Source organism: Bombina bombina, chromosome 4, assembly GCF_027579735.1.
Source record: "Bombina bombina isolate aBomBom1 chromosome 4, aBomBom1.pri, whole genome shotgun sequence".
NCBI lineage: Eukaryota > Metazoa > Chordata > Amphibia > Anura > Bombinatoridae > Bombina > Bombina bombina.
This window is the reverse complement of record NC_069502.1, coordinates 791217264-791235452: the sequence shown is the minus strand read 5'-3', so window position 1 is coordinate 791235452 and position 18189 is coordinate 791217264. Positions and strand designations below refer to the sequence as shown.

The window sequence follows — 18189 nt, the reverse complement described above, 5'->3', positions numbered from 1 at the left end:
ATAAAAATGTTAGGGGTGTACTCACTTTTGTGAGATACTGTAAGTAGAAACTATAAGACACTGTAATATAGACTGTGGTAATGTCTATCTAGGAATATCAGCACGAAGCTTTGATCTATTGATATACTAAAATAATCAAAAAGTACAAAGTGTAGAGTTAGTGAACAGCATAAGGGTAATTTTGCCAGTTATCAGCTCCAACCTTTTTATGCAGAAAAAAGAAACAACAACAAAAAAAACATATGCAGACCTTTCAACATCTCCCATATGGAAAATACTATGACTTGGCCTACTCCAAGTTTAGGTTGTATTAGAGTCTCTCCTACAGAAAGCTTCTCAGGTAAGCGTTCCACTAGTATCAGTCTTGTAGAGATATTATGCCAATTGTGAGTATCGTACCCCACATATGTTGGTAGGGAGAATAGTCCCAGGCATACATTCGTCAGTGCCTTTGGTCTCATACATATATCTAGGCTTATGAGCTTAGCGACGCCCGGCAGTGATAGATCTGCAGATTGTTCCATAGCGTACCGGGGCTGCTTCACTGTGCATACGTGTGCGTTCTGTGTTAACAGATCATCAACTAAGCTGCCACAGGCTTTCTTTGCCACCTCGCTCAGGTATAGTAGGCCAGAAGAACTTTTCTGAAACTGTCGGTCGTCTTAAGAACTAACCGCTACTTGCCCTGCAATATCCAGAAGTGGACCCTCTGCCCGAATTTGTGGAAGGCACCCATTCTGCTCAGGGAGATCGGCCGCCTCTCTTTCAGTAAGTGCAATTGTGTGCCTTTGTGCTATATCAGGTTCCTAGCTTGTGTTCAGATCTGTCCCACAAGTATTCTCCTGTGCAGTTGCAGGCCTGGGTCCAATAAATGAGTGAAAATGTAATGATTACTAGCCTTATTCAAAGTCCTCTATGAGGATTTGTATTATTGGATTAACATCCTCCATGTTATCTTAAAAAAAAAAAAAAATATATATATATATATATATATATATATAATATATATAATATATATATATATATATATATATATATATACACATATATATATATACATATATATATACATATATATATACATATATATATACATATATATATATACATATATATATATATATATATATATATATATATATATATATATATATATATATATATATATACAAATGGCTGGTCAATCTGACTGTTGGTATGTACCAGGTTATATAATTATTATTTATTATTATTCTTTAAAATAACCTCCAATTAAAATGTATATATGAAACAATTGAAATTAATATTTATTCTTAAATCCTTTATATTAGTTAAATTTATATATACATTGAATTATATTTAAGTAGAAACTAGATTATGAATCAATTATACACGCTTATTCCGTTACAATATTCTATATCACAGATCATAAAAATATACTGTAACGGAAGCTTACATTACTTTTGTACTTGGAGAGGACTGCAGGCCAGCCTCCTCCCCACTGACTATGGACCCAAGAACTTGAGGGGATTCTATGATTTGGGAGGTGGGTGCCCAGGGTACATTTGGAGTACTTTTGCCCTAGATTCAGGGTTACCCAGTTCCCATTTTTGACCCTCAAGCATTCAGTCTTGGCTAATGTTCTTGGGGGTAGCTATAACAACTAGCAGCGGCCGTTATTCTAATAGCGGCAGGTATCCAGTGGAGGTTCATGGGTTGGCGTTTGGTGGGAGGAAGCTGACTTTAGCGGGTATAACCCAGTCTGGGGTACCGAGACCCACTACAATTGGCTGGCAGCGGTGGGATCTGCTTCCTCCTTACGGAGCAGTTCCAAACTACCAGTGGGACCTCAATGAAAATGGAGGCTGAATTCCAGTGGAGATTGCAGGCAGTGCTGGCCCAGTTTGATGGCCCTGTCTCGGCAGAGGGCAAACTGGCCTGGAAGGATATAGTTCGACGAAAACTCTGGCACGAGGCTCTCCAGTTCGAACAAGACTACCAGGGAAAGTCCCTTCTTACTCCAGAGCAGCAATACTGGCTCCAGATGGATCTACAAATGCCATTCCTGGGAAAGCAGCCCCGGGAGGAATGGATGGACGGATTGGTCCAGACAGAGATGGAGGTGGATGAAGGGTACCGGGCACTGCGGTGGTATGTGGCCCAGGTGTGTCATGAGATGGAGACGTATGATCCTACAGAGGGCTATGACTACGGCGGCCCAAGATTGCTATTTGAAAATCTCACACAGGACCCCCACTGCGGGAGTATGGCAGAGTGGCATCAGGAGGATATACTGGAACACAGAGAGCTGAGGCTGAACCTTACAGAAGTACCCGGGCTGAGGGACGATCTTGATTACCTAGCTGCCCACGAGTGGGAGCTAGAAAAGGCATATAAAAGGCTGTTAGATCTCGTTCAGCAGCATGCCTCAGAGCCTGCAGAGGGATATGGTGTAGTGATCATGGATTTATTGGACTTTTCCTCAGTGGAGTGGCAACCGGTAATGAGCTACCATGAGCTGCTAGACCACAATCAGCAGCCTGGCCCTGAGCATGCCAGAGCAGTAGAAGCGCTGGCAACAGGGCAAGGCACCAATGGCCTCTGTCCAGCAAGTTTGATATCTCTGGAGTCTCAGGTAGTCGATTTCTCTATACAGCCACAGGCTCCAGAGGTTGATAATTTAATAGACTTTTCCTCTGAGGAGGGACAGACTGGTGAGTCTCCAGCAGAAGAGATGGCAACATGGCAGAGCACCCCTGGCCTCTGCCCAGCACCTGCAGCAGCTCCAGGAAGCCTGAGAGAGGAGGTAGCTGACCTCTCTCCACAGAAGCAGAGTCTGTTCCAGGGAGAGGAGGTAGCTGACCTCTCTCCCCAGCGGCAGAGTGGTTTCCAGGGAGAGGATATAGCTGACATCTCCCCACAGCGGCATTGCCAGTTACAGGGAGAGGAGGTAGCCGCCCTTTCTCCCCTGTGGCAGAGCTGTTTCCAGGGAGAGGAGGTAGCTGACCTCTCTCCCCAGCAGCAGAGCGGTTTCCAGGGAGAGGATGTAGCCGACCTCTCCCCACAGCGGCAGAGCCAGTTACAGGGAGAGGAGGTAGCCGACCTCTCTCCCCAGCAGCAGAACCAGTTCCAGGGAGAAGAGGTAGCCTTCCTTTCTCCCCAGCGGCAAAGCTTTTTCCATGGAGAGGATGTAGCTGACCTCTCCCCACAACAGGAGAGTCAGTTCCAGAGAGAGTAGGTAGCCAACCTCTCTCCCCAGCTGCTGGACCAGTTCAAGGGAGAGGAGGTAGCCGACCTCTCTCCCCAGCGGGAGAACCAGTTCCAGGGAGAGGAGGTAGCCAGCCTCTCTCCCCAGCAACAAAGCAGGGCCCAGGGAGAGGAGGTAGCCGACATCTCTCCCCAGCAACAAAGCAGGGTCTAGGGAGAGGAGGTAGCCGACCTCTCTCCCCAGCAGCTTAGCGTGTTCCAGGAAGAGGAGATCAGCATTCTCACTTTCCAGTGGCCAAAAACAAAAATGGAAGAAAGTTTTGGGCTGGGTCATCCGACTAACACAGGTCCAAACCAGTGGGTGGTCTTGTACCTGGTTAGTCTACCCCAGGGGGCTGAGAAATGTAACGGAAGCTTACGTTACTTTTGTACTTGGAGAGGACTGCAGGCCAGCCTCCTCCGCACTGATTATGGACCCAAGAACTTGAGGGGATTCTATGATTTGGGAGGTGGGTGCCCAGGGTACATTTGGAGTACTTTTGCCCTAGATTCAGGGTTACCCAGTTCCCATTTTTGACCCTCAAGCATTCAGTCTTGGCTAATGTTCTTGGGGGTAGCTATAACAACTAGCAGCGGCCGTTATTCTAATAGCGGCAGGTATCCAGTGGAGATTCATGGGTTGGCGTTTGGTGGGAGAAAGCTGACTTTAGCGGGTATACCCAGTCTGGGGTACCGAGACCCGCTACATATACCCTTAAAAATTAACCTTACTCACAGTGAATCGCATAAAAATACCACAATAAAATACCAGAATATGGACAGCTAACTTAACAGTGTTTAGTTAAACAATATAACAAGATACTTCACACAAATCTTACTGGATCTGAATAGATTTGATAACTTTTAGACAAGTATAATTAAGCTACTTAGCCCACAAATGGTTCTATATAACTTCAATTAAAAACACCAGAAATTGTATATATTATTAATGCAAACAGCCAATTTATATGCCAATATGTCTGACCTGAAATAACCTCTTATTTAGCCACCATAAACAAGTTTTAAAATATATCACAATAGCTACAAATAACTTAATATACCAGAGGAATTTAACTACAATAACCAATTTATATGAAATTTCACAATAGTAAAAACTGATTTATAAATATAAAGTACAAATTCTTTTCTAGCAAATAAAAATTATTTAGCATTAATGTGACTAGTTGTAAACTATACAGGACTATGGATATAAACTTAAAACCCCCAAATATGCTCTTTAAATTACTAGCTGCAATCTAACTGTAGCAACAATGAATGTATTTGCTTTAAAATAAGTAAATTAGCACCATATACATTACCACATAAGCCAGTATGAAATTTTCAGCTTTTCAGATAAATTCATTCACCTCATTTGAGAAGTATTTGCAATTTGGATAAGAAAATTAGGCCCAGTTTCGCTTATAGTGACTGTGTCCCAAAAGGCAGCAAGGTTATCAGTCAAAATTTTAGCAAGCAAATACCCTCTCTTTTCTTTTGCATGAGCTTTTTCAGTTGATCATCCCGCATCTCTTTTGTAATCATTTGTGAATGTTTTGGATACGCACTTCCGGTGCTGTCTCTGATAGGCCCTCTGATCTGAACATTTCATTGGTTTATTGGGATCATACCAGTTTTAGTCCACTAGGGGGCAGCAGACATCTAGAAATGCAGTCTGATTATCAACACAGCTTACTATATCTTTTAATATCAGTATTTCTTGATATTACTAAAATTATCTGGTCAACATATATATCCCATCTGATATATTTTAGCATGTATTTATAGAGAGTAAACATGAGTATATTAACATATTTTAGAAGATGTGTTTAAAAGTTACATTTCTATTGTCCCATATTAATATAAATACAGTATGCTTGTGGATATCATTTTAATATCCATCTGGACTTATGTTTAGGACAAATGTTCATAGGACAGCTGATTTATTATGTATCAGTCTTATTTGGAATTTCCCGGTCAGACCAGGTTCTGAAAAACAAAGAAAAGCATTATTTATTTATTTTTATCCTGCAGGTTTGCAAAACATTTTGAATTCATCAATACAGCCATTCATTTAATATAGGACATTTATCCAATATAGTATAAGTTTCAGATCAATACATATACAGATATTTCAGGATCTGAGTATGAATGAAACATTTGAAAATTACACAATTCATTTTATATAAAGTTCTAATTTCTCCTTTTTAAAACCCAGATTTGAATTCTTCTATGCTTTCTGCACTCACAGGGCTAAAGATGTTTTAAGACTTTCTTCACTAGTTCACGGTGACGTAACATCTGAAATCCATGGGTTTGAACTCAGTATGGGGTAATTAAAGGGACACTGTACCCAAATTTTTTCTTTCGTGTTTCAGAGCATGAAATTTTAAGCAACTTTCTAATTTACTCCTATTATTAAATTTTCTACATTCTCTTGGTATCTTTATTTGAAACGCAAGAATTTAAGTTTAGATGCCGGCCCATTTTTTGGTGAACAACCTGGGTTGTTCTTGCTGATTGGTGGATAAATTCATCCGTCAATAAAAAAAAAGTGCTGTCCAGAGTCCTGAGCCAAAAAATAAAGATGGCAAGAGAATGAAGAATGATAATAGGAGTAAATTAGAAAGTTGCTTAAAATTGAATGCTTTATCTTAATCACGAAAGAAAAAATGTGGGTTCAGTGTCCCTTTAACACTTAGATGATAAGGGCTATCTCCTCTGAGTATGTTTATATATTCCATTATCAGTTCAGACTGAGCAACTGTTCCTTCAGATAGGAAAACTCTTTGTACAGGCCTCCTTTTGAAGTAAATAATTGGGACATCCTGGCTTGTAATGTGTATCTAGTCATGGCAGGGGGGGTTGTGTTACCCAGCCCAGACCATCTGACAAAGAGAACTGCAATTTATAGTAATAAAAATGATGCAGTTTAATATATAATGAACTCTTCGTCTTATCATATATCTATGTTAATATATATATATATATATCTCATTTAATAACACAGATATCCTGACATGACAGGGTCAGGAAAATGGAGGGGAGCGTACCTTATTGATTCTGGGCTGGAATCCAGTACAAAAAGTGTTCAAAACTGCTCCACAAATGCTTACTTTCATCACTTATCTGGGGATAAGCTTGATATGTGATATAGGAGTGGTAAACAGCGGTTTCACCAGCTCCTCTGTTTAGCCCTTGTTAAAAAGCAGCCATCTTAGTCGCTGGTCGGACAGGCCCACTCCAGCAGCTTTGTCTTTTAAATATATAAAACACACAGACAGGATAAAATGATTATGTAGACAAGTTCAGAATTAATATTTAGTTTATAAGGCAGCTGTGTGTTTATGTTTTGCTTTGCCGTAATCCTCACCCACCCACTGCTAACATAGATTGTGCAGCAATGCAGATTTTAAAGGAATACTAAAGTAAATTTATGTGAGCAATAAAAATGTGCCACTGATATGCAAAATAGAAACATATTATTTGATGGTAGATAACAATCGAAAGGTTGATTACTTATTTATTTGAATAACCTTGTGTGCCCCTGGCATTTTTAATTTTTTACCACTTGAATCAACCACATTTTCTGTAAAACTGTTAAAAAAAAAAAAAAAAAAAAAAAAAAAAAAAACCTGCTTCCTCAAATTACTCTTGAACCCTCTAATGTAAGATTGTGACTTCTTGCTATGGTATTTCTCCTTATATTCTTCTAGAGATATGGGGGCAGAATTATCAAGCTCTGAATTGGAGCTTGATGCCCCTGTATACACGCGAGCTGCTGCTCCTCCATAACTTGTCCGCCTTCTCTGAGGCTGCGGACATTAATCCGCCCGATCCTATACGATCGGTCTGATTGACCCAGGTTTTTGGAAGAGACCTTGACGTGGTACCTGGACCTGTCCCATTTGGCCAAATGTGGTAACTGACTCTTCCAGTTTTGCTTTTAATCTTAGCTGAGAGCTTGTGAGCGAGTGCTGGACTTTTTCTGTGTGTTGTATTGTCTGTTTTGTAATTTTCCCTATGGACCTGTACCCAGGCAGGCCCGGGGTTAACTGCCTGTGAATCTGGAAATAGTGTAGCTTTAAGAGAGTGCTATAGCACCAAAATCTGAGCCTGTTTAGGGGATGTGTACTCGGTCTGGTCTGAGAGTGCTGTCCTCTTTTCCTTGTTTTGCATATGCCCAGGGTGATTACATAAGTCTGTGAACCCTGACTTGTTCCCAGTTTGTTTGATTAAGAACTTGCATTTGTCTGCATGGCTGCATTTGTGTGGCTGTATTAGGGACCCAGGTTTTTGGAAGAGACCTTGACGTGGTACCTGGGCTTGTCCCATTTGGCCAAATGTGGTAACTGACTCTTCCAGTTTTGCTTTTAATCTTAGCTGAGAGCTTGTGAGCGAGTGCTGGACTTTTTCTGTGTGTTGTATTAAACATTTACCGTCCCAGGTAAAAAGGGTATACTTAGAAGTGCAACACCCAGCTGCTATAGTCCTGAATGAACAGTAACTGACTATGCAGGTACTCTGATAGGGATCTATGCACTTCAAATTGTATCACAGATGGTTGATGTAATAGATGAGTTCCCAAGCACTGAAAAAGTTCATAGGTGGCAGGCACAAGCAAGTGATATGCAAGCAGAGTAAGGCAAAGCGAGTAGTGAAACAATTTGCAGCAGAGTTAGTGTTCATGCCAAGATAAAGGTAATATAGCAAGCATGCAAATGTCCAGCTGCTGTACTATGTACAAACATCGCAGTCTAGTTCACCTTATTTGTCTGCTACCATAACAGCCCCCCAGACACACTCCAGCCAGTAGCAATCTAGTGAGTGTTATTGGTATAACAAGGCAATATGCAGTGGGCGCTGTTCAGTTAGTATTATATCAATATTATGCAGGAATAGATACACTCACGTTAGTATCTACATATGTCCATGGATATGCTTTGGCGTCACTGTCTCCAGACACTACAGGATCAACAATACCTTGTTGTGCTGCACTTCCAAAGTGTAATATCGGTGGGATCAATCCATTATCATGAACTTGACAAGAAGTAGTGAAGTATTCAAGGTATACCCGGAACATCAAACAAAGCCGCCTACGCACGTTTCACCCCTATAGACATTCCATACAATTTCTTGATATCCTTTGTTAATGAGTAAACCTAGGAGCAGTAGAGAACTACTAGGATCTAGCTGAATACATCTGGTGAGCTAATGACAAGAGACATGTGCAGCCACCAATCAGCTCCCAGTAGTGCATTGCTGTTCCTTAAACTATGCCTTCTATCCTTTAGCCAGCATTCTACCCACTTAAAATTATTGCCATCTTCTCCAAGGAAATACATTTTGTGAATAAGTTTGTTTGCTAAAGTCTAGCTATGCAATATCTATTACTCTTCCCTGGTCTATTAATTTAGTTACATGGTCAAAGAATCCAATTAGATTAGTCTGACATGATCTTCCAGCAGTAAAACTATGCTGTCCTTTGTCTTCTAAGTTGTTTGTCTGAAGGTAAGACACAAGTATTTCTTTTAAAAGAGTTTCCTTTAATTTCCCTGGTGGTTGAGGTAAAACTGACTGGCCTATAGTTAGCAGAATCTTCCCTACTACCATTTTTATGAAAATCTACATTAGCAATTTTTTAGTCTTCTGGAACAACGGCTGTTAACAGTGAATTATTAAATAAATTGGCTAATGGAGTAGCTATCACGGATCAAAATTCTCTTAGAACCAGGGTGGATTTGATTTAAATCATGATTTAAATCACTAGTTAATAAGACTGATTTAAACCATTGTTTTCATTTTTATATGACCATTACAGATTTGGTTATATATCATTTGATATGCATAGATAGGTCATTGAAACAAATGAAAATATTGTGAGGTGAAGTATTTCAAGTTTAATAGGGATATCATTCATATTTGATCAACTTCTCAGCTGTATTTTTTTGGAAGGAGAAAAATTAATTCATTAAGATTAACAATTTTGATAGTTTTATTTAACTAAAACAATAACATAGCATCTGATTTTTTATTTTTTTTTATTTTTAAATGATTCATTTTCGGCTTAGAACCCTTGGATGAATATTATCTGGACCCACAGACTTATTTACTTTTATTTTTGATAAAGCCATTAAAACCTCTTCCTCTGTAAAAAGAGAAATATTACTCACATTATTATTTACAGTAACACCCCTTAATAGACTTTCACTATGTTTACAATCTGTTGTGATGACTGAATAAAAGTAATCATTTAGACAGTTTGCTGTTTGTTTATCTCTTTCTACTACTCTATCATCCTCAATCTTTAGTCTTATTATTCCTCCATTAGTTTTTCTCTTTTCTCTGATTTATCTAAAGAAGATCTTGTCACCATTTTCTACTGACTCTGCTATTTTCTCTTTTGCTTCAACTTTAGCCTTTCTGATTAACTGCTTTGTCATTTTTGTTTTTTTAGATCTCACTCTATTAACCCTTTAAGGACACAGCTTTCAGTTTGCTCAATTGTTTTATGACGGAAAAATTCCGTCATATGTCCTTAAGAGGTTAATTTCTGATAACCAAATAATTACTAAAACCTATACAAAACCCATAGCAGGTAACACTATTCTGCATGCTACATCACAGCATCCTAGACATGTTATCAAAGCCATACCAAGGGGACAATTTATTAGGCTTCGTAGGAATACCCAATCTGACCCAATTTATGAAGAGCAGTCATTGGAATTAAAAGAGAGACTCATCAAGAGAGGCTATGACCCCACTTCTTTAGAACAGTGTAGAGGTACAGTGAGGAACTATAGAGGTATATCTAAAGATACTGAGAATAGGAACAAATGCATACAACATAATGAGGATGTGGTAGTATTGACCACTGAATTCTCCCAACATTATAACAAGTTAAAATCCTTAAAAAGCATTTACACATACAATCAGGAGATTAAGTTCTTAAACCTCTTATTAAATCCTTTAGGTTTGTTCCAAAAAGACCTAAAACATTGGCTAGTTCACTAGCCCCTAGTTTTGCTAAAAACAATACCAGTCTGGGTACTCGAGACTGGCTTTCTAAAAAAAGGAAATTACAAATGTGGAAGTAGAGAATGTATAACCTGCTCACATTTAATTGTAGGTGATTCTTTCTCTTCTAGTTCTGATAACAAACAGTATGGTATTAAATGTTATGCCAATTGTAAAACTAAATTTGCTATGTATCTTCTGACCTGCAATATTTGTAATTATCAATACGTAGGTAAAACCTCACGTGAAATAAGAACTAGGTTTGGCGAACATACTAGGGATGTGAAAAATTATTGTAAGGATTCAGCTGTAGCCAATAACTTTAATGGGGTTCATTTTTCACACATAGCAGATATGACTATACAAATTATTGACTTAGCCATTGTTCCACCTAGAGGCGGTAATAGGCACAAAATCTTAGATAAAAAAGAAATATTTTGGATTCTGAAATTAAATACACGCCAACCAAGTGGTATGAATAAAGAATGTGATATCAATTATTTAATGGATTATTAGTATTAACATCAGTTATATAGATATGTCTTCTTTTTTGTGTGAGGATCACATTCAATTCAATTAAGTATATTTCAATTCTTTATTATTGTATTTTGCATTATAATTTAGCATTAGTTGTATTATTATGATGATGCACAGTTATTTGATTGTTTGGATACTTTATTTAATCTCATAATATTGATTGCATATTTAGATAGTCCAATGTTTTTATGCTATATGGTATCTGGTATCTTATTTTGACTTTCTGATCCTGTTGTATTTGTGTCATTGTTTTTATTTTCAATGAATGTTTTTAAATTGTTATTATAGAGCAATGGAAGGGTTAATATATAGCCCTATATAAGGTTGACTCATCCTTTGCTCTATAGACTATGATTAAGCGACACTAGAGGGCGCGAAACGCGTCATGCTGTTTGTACTATTGCCCTCCTGTCTTGTGTCTTGCCTATAATCGCTTGTATTTTTAACTTTTCCATTAAAGTTCATATTTTTATTGCACCTTTGGTAGTAGTGCCTGCTCCGTTTTTGTGTGCTCTGATTAAAACCTCTTCCTCTGTAAAAAGAGAAATATTACTCACATTATTATTTACAGTAACACCCCTTAATAGACTTTCACTATCTTTACAATCTGTTGTGAAGACTGAATAAAAGTAATAATTTAGACAGTTTGCTATTTGTTGATCTCTTTCTACTACTCTATCATCCTCAATCTTTAGTCTTATTATTTCTCCATTAGTCTTTCTCTTTTCACTGATTTATCTAAAGGTTTTGTCACCATTTTCTACTGACTCTATTTTCTCTTTTGCTTCAGCTTTAGCCTTTCTGATTAACTGCTTTGTCATTTTTGTTGGGATATCAATTGTTTCCTATCCTCTTCTGAGCCAGAATGTTTGATTTTTTTTTTTTTTATATACTGAATATTTTGTCTTTACTGTATGTTTTACATCTTTTGAAAACCATATTAGTTTTCTTTTACTTTAACAAACATGTAAAACAATGTGTAGTTGCATCTAAAATAGCGTTTAAAAAATATTTGCACTGTTCTTACGCTTCTGTACTCGGTATCATCAATTTTAGAGAATAATTAAGGTATTTCCCCATGTAAGAAAAATAAGCATTTCTAAAATGTATGTTTTAGTATGGTTGCACAGTACCTTCATCTGAATACTAAACCATACAGACTGATGATCACTAGAGCCTATTTGTAGGTACTAAATCTAATATAGTTCCTTTACACATTGGTTCTTTTACCAGTTGTTCAAGTGATTCCTCTTGCATAGTTTCCAGAATATACTTCTAGTTGTTTTAACAACAGGTACCTTCCAGTCTACATCAGGCATAGTAAAGTCCCCCACTACTTTGGCCTTCACTGCAATTTTGGCAATTTCATCAGTTTATCTAATACTTCAAGGTATTGGAGGCCTATATGCTACCCTTATTCTAAACACCTGTTTCCCTTCAGTTTTTACAGTTTCCAAATCACATTCTACATTGACATTGGCTTCTACAATTTCAGTTTCTTTAATATTTTCTAACAAAAGTGACCAGGTATAACTGTGTTCCAATCATGATAATCAATATACTATGTCTTTGTCATAGCTACCAAATCTAACATATCTCTAATTATTTTAGCAGTACTTTAACGTAATTTATTTACCAAATTGCGAGCATTTGTGCACATTGCACAGAGAACATTACTAGAATTTCTAGATCATTTTGCTTAGTTAATACATCCTCTGCTAATTGTATTCAAATAATAAATACAGTGTTTTTAACATTACATACACTAGAATGTAAGCTTTGATAAGCAGTTTTGTCATGGACAGGTGGGTATTTTAACACTGCCCCCTCTTCTAATTTAAAGTGCTACAAATTAAGAACTTTACTCAGAACTCCTGTCTCTTTAAAAGCTGAATGCACCACATCCCTCTTATATAATCTACTAACTTGCCAAACAAGGCTTTGATGGCTAATAAAGCCATAACCTCTCTCCTTGCACCATTTTTGCAACCAAAAGTTAAATTCTATTATGCGTTGCATTCTTCCTAGTTACAGTATATACAGAGGTAAAAAAGAAAACAGACAATGTCACATGTTCTAATCAATTTCCTAGTTTAAAAAACTCCTTTTGGACAATAACAATATCATTACTTACCAGATCATTTGTACTTTGATGAAGAATTACATGTAACTCATTTGTCCTTTCTTGCGGCAATTACTTTAAAAAAAAAAAAAAGATTAAAATCTCTGAGCAGTAGCTCCTGGATGACCTTTAACCTCTCTCATCACCTAACTGTACATCCTTAAAACAGAGTAGCCTATTAACAATGTCTTATTTGCAACTCTTACCTTGGATTTCCCATTCACAGATTTAGGCACCAGAAACTCAGACTTACCCATTACGCTCAGAAGCATTAGCAGCTGTGCTATCTTCATCAACGGTGCCAGCAGTAAGAGCAGCATAGGAGTTTTTCACAAGTTTAGGATTTTGAAACCACTGATATACTGTTCTCATCCTTCCTGAGTCAACAGTTGTCCATTTCACTTTCAAATTCAACTTTTGTTCCAATTTGCCATCCCCCTGTAGCCATTCGACAATCACATAATCGTATACATTTATACTGTGAACTTTTGCATGTCCTCTCTTAAAACTGCACGCTCTATTTGAATCATGAAAGTTTAATTCTGACTTTAGTGTCCTTTTTAAAATATTCTCAAAATAAAATATTCTCATAAATAAATAAATAAAATGTTTCTGTTGTATTTCTTTTCAGCAGGTGGATTCGCAAACTGCAATAGTCCTAGGCATTGTCAGAGTGCAGATCATTCTTTCCATCTTTTTCAAAATCAAGAAAGCCACGCTGGAAATGCATGTTCTGAACGCGGGAAATGTTGCTCCTGGAATTCACAACTTAATAGACTTCAGAAAATTCATACAGAAGAAAATGCATTTCCATGTTCTGAATGTGGAAAGTGTTTTACTCAGAAAAGATATCTCATTACTCATCAGAAAATTCATACGGGAGAGAAATCATTTTCGTGCATTGAATGTGGGAAACATTTTACTCAGAAAGCACATCTAGTAACTCATAAGAGAATTCACACAGGAGAGAAATCGTTTTCATGTTCTGAATGTGGGAAATGTTTTACTCAGAAATCAACTCTTATTAAACATCAGAAAATTCACAAAGGGGAAAAATCATTTTCATGTTCTGAATGTGGGAAATGGTTTACTTTGAAAACATATCTTATTGAACATAAGAAAATCCATAAAGGACAAAAGCCATTTATTTGTTCTGAATGTGGGAAATGCTTTACCAGGAAATCAAACCTTATTACTCATCAGAAAATTCATACAGGAGAGAGAGAATTTTCATGCTCTGAATGTGGCAAATGTTTTCTCATAAAATCAGATCTAACAAAACATCAGAAAATTCATACAGGCGAGAAAGCATTTGAATGTTCTGAGTGTGGAAAATGTTTTACTCTGAAATCTCATCTTATTGGACATAATAAAATTCATTCAGGAGTGAAAGCATTTTCATGTTCAGACTGTGGGAAAAGTTTTACTCTGAAATCCACACTTATTACTCATCAGAAAATTCATACAGGAGAAAAACCATTTTCGTGTACTGACTGTGGCAAATGCTTTACTCTGAAATCATATCTTATTGAACATCAAAAAATTCATACAGGAGAGAAAGCATTTTCATGTACTGACTGTGGGAAATGTTTTATTAAGAAATCAACTCTAATTAGACATCTGAAAATTCATAGTGGAGAGAAAACGTTTTTATTTTCTGAATGAGGAAAATGTATTCTAAGGAATTCTTCTCTTAAGATTCCACAACTATATACTAGAATACAATGCTTATCACTATTGCACTGATTATTTCTCAATTTTCTCTAATGAACCATGGTCATTTTAAAGGGACATTATAGTAATGTTAAAAGCAAGTATTTTAAGTTTTCAACTGTTTTTAATATATTTACCTTTCCAAACATGAACTTTGTTTCGAATGAGCGGTTGCATACACACATATATTCCTGTACCTGCTGATCATGAGCACATTGCAGGCTTCAATCTGCTTTATTAAAAGCTGAAAAAGTGGTGACCATAACACAGCAATCCTTGTATGTGGACAGGTGCAATGAAAGCAACTGAACTGCTAGTCAACCAGCAAGGCACTTGTGTCTGCTACCAGTCGGTATATTATCTGGGCTGCATAATCAAGTCTGTATCAGCTATAGCTAATTAGCTTTAGCAAGAAATAGGATCCTGCTTGCCGCTTCCCAGCTCCGCACATTGTCTAAACTGCACGGGAAAGTCTGCCTTACCTAATCTATTTATCTCTATGTAACAGGATCCTGCTTGCATGCTCTGAGCTCTGCACATTGTCTAAACTGCACAGGGAAGTCTACCTTACCTGATCTGTTTATCATTAAAAGACTAGTAAAATACAGTAGATTTGCATAATCAACAAATGTATGATAAAAAGACAAAGCAATAGCACTTAGTTTGAACTTCAAATGCGTTGTAGATTTTCTTTATAATGGCAGTGAGAGTTTATGAATTCCATTCATAACCTATTAGAAATACTTCACATGGCCACCAAGAGGAGTGAAATACACTCCAGAGTATTGAAATATCCCTCCCACTTCCCCTACCCTCTCAGTAGTTCTTTGCCTCGTTCATGGAGGTAGGCAGAGAGAGATGATCTGCTGAAGTTTCTCATTTGAATGCTCTCAATGGATTGTTTCATTCAAGACAGGGCATGGGGAGTTGTTGAAAGCCATGTAATGCTCTTAGTAGAGTTTTGGTATGTGTTAGCTACTGGATGTCACAGGAAAGTTCCTATGCCTCTTCCAGACAACCATGCTATCCTCCCTTTCAGATAAATTTTGTTAGTTACACTGATTTTCTTTGTGTTAAAGGTCTTCTCAGGAGGACAGAAGCTGGGCAAGTCCTGATTTTTTTTTTATAACCTTATACCCTCTAATGGCTTGTTGTCTAAAAGAGGATATATGGCCAGATTGCCTGCAGTCTAGGAAGGAGTTATTATGGACTCTAGGGACACTAAGGGGATAATTACTCCATTATTGCTGCACTAATTCTAGAGCAGTTTTGGGCCACGTATGGGACCTCAGGTCCCAGGTAGTTTCTGAAAGAGCTCTTATATACTCATTTAATCATATACTCATGATCGCACAGTGTGTGACGATTTTATTACACATTACTTAGCAGTACATTCCCATGTAATGGGGGCTAGTAGCCTACTTGGGAAGCCACAGCAGACTTATGTCTTTGTGGGGACTGAAGTTTTAACTTTCATGTATTTTCATGATCGCACAGTGTGTGATGGTAATGAGTTTCGGGTCGGCTTTTGGACTTCATCTGCAGTTTTGTAATGCACTGTGGTGATAATATAGTTCTCCACTAATGACCCAGTCGAGTTAACTTTTACCCGCTGCAGGTCCCTCTTGGGGTGCGCCTTGTCAGTTTTCGTTATGGAACCTAGAGCACACCCCTACAAAAATGCACCGTTTCTACTCTGTACAGTTTTTTCCCTATGAAGCAGGGGCTCAGTTGGATCTAGCAAGACTCTTCCGAATGGAGCGGCAGGAGAGTAGAGGGTTTTTATAACAGGGATCACGTATGTGGTAGATAGATCCTCCCTCAGCTTGGATCTTCTTTGCTACTCCTGGGAGAAATTTTTAAGTTTAACGCTGCCAGGTGGAAGGAGTAAATTCTTTTAGCTTGTTTTGACACCCTTATGGGTGTTTGACGTTGAGGTCAGCTGCTATACAGCTCTGTGAGGCGGCTATACTGTGGGTGCTCTGATCTATAAGGGCACAGGTTGACTCTTGTTCTCTTTCGCCCTCTCATATATTGTAATGATTTTAGGAGGGTTACTTGAATGTTTCTAGTGCATGCCTCACAGGACATTCTTATTTATAGTCCTGTACAAATTGAGCTCATGGCCTACTATTAAACTACCTCAGTATTCTCTACTGCACACAGTAGTGACCACAGCTAGACAGACTGGTGGACTTAGTGAAGTCTTGTTTAATTTGGAGGATTAAGCAGTATATAATGCCTTCTTTATCTAAGGCTATTTCTCTATAAACCACTGTATTATGTACTTCTATGCAGTCTGGATAGTGCATGTATGTGTGGAGTACTGTCCCTAAGGGACGGCATCATTTACACCTTGACCAAATGCTCCACATTCCTCTGGAGACAGTACATCACTCAATCAACGAACAGGACACTAGGGGATACCTGAGTAAGGTCTTTCTTCAGGGAGGCTTACTTTTCAGCCAACTTTAGGTGTTGCTGTGTCTGGGACCACTACATTCTGGGGCAACTGTCTAAATTGGTCATGGTAGAATCTCCACTGGAGGATATCCAGGACCGCATTCAAGCTTTCATGACGATATAAAAAATATTTAACCATATGCCGAGAATTCTGTATTCACAGTTCTGGCCAGAAGAACTCTCTGGCGGAAGTTGTGGTTAACGGAATCCAGATTGCTATCTTTGGCCTTATTTGGCCCAAGCTTAGATTCTATTATTTCCTCTGTCACTGGCAGAAAGGATGTTTTTCTGCCTCAGGATAAGAAACCAAGACCAAAGGGATGTTCTATTGGGTGCAGAGGGGCCTTCCACAAACAAATTCAAGATGCCCATGAGTTCCTGGAAAACAAGCCCGGTGTGTAACTAGAAAATGCAGTCCAAGAAGTCGACCCCTGACACCAAGTTTGCATGAAGGGATGGCTTCCGACCTGAATTCATGTCAAGTAGGGGACTGATTATCTCTGTTTTCAGTGGGTTTGGACTGGGTTCTGGGCATCATATCATGGATACAAATAGATTTCCGATCTCTCCCCCTAGGGGCAGTTTCTCCTATCAAGGATCTTGGGAGAGCTTCTGAATAGCTGTAGGTAGCAGGCTGGACTAAAGACCAGGAGACCCAGGGTCAGATCTAGCTCAGAGATTCTGCTCAGCAATCACCCACATAACATGAGTTTGTTATTATGCAGAATAGCTCCTACGCTGTGTAGATGATCTGGTATCTATGGGAGTTGTCATTCTCATGTCGTAGGCAGAAAAGTGTTTTATTCAAACCTCTTAATAGTTTCCAAAAAGGGAGGAAACGTTTTGCCTCATCTTAAACCTGAAGTGTCTCAACACTTTTTTGAATGGCTACATTTTTTACAAAAGGGAAACTATCAGATCCATTCTTTCTCACGTGTAGGAGGGTCATTCATAACTACCATAGATCTAAAGGATGCATACCTTTTATAATCCGATTCACGAGATCATTACCAGTATATGTTTTGCTTGTCTGGACAAGTATTACCAAATCTTATATCTCTCATTCAGTTTAGCTATGGTTCCTATGATTTTTTACTAAGGCTCTCCTTGCTGTA

General features: G+C 38.1%; 1 protein-coding gene across 2 annotated transcripts in view; it reads left to right on the top strand.

The window, feature by feature from the left end:
- Window positions 1-15218, top strand: part of LOC128656979 (gastrula zinc finger protein XlCGF26.1) — a 72282-nt gene extending 57064 nt beyond the window's left edge. For both annotated transcript variants that reach the window (XM_053711188.1, XM_053711189.1), the window contains one exon: window positions 13530-15218. In XM_053711188.1, coding sequence (XP_053567163.1) covers window positions 13530-14563 — 1034 coding nt within the window. In that variant the 3' untranslated portion in view covers window positions 14564-15218. The remainder of the gene's footprint in view (window positions 1-13529) is intronic.
- The last annotated feature ends 2971 nt before the right edge of the window (window positions 15219-18189 follow it).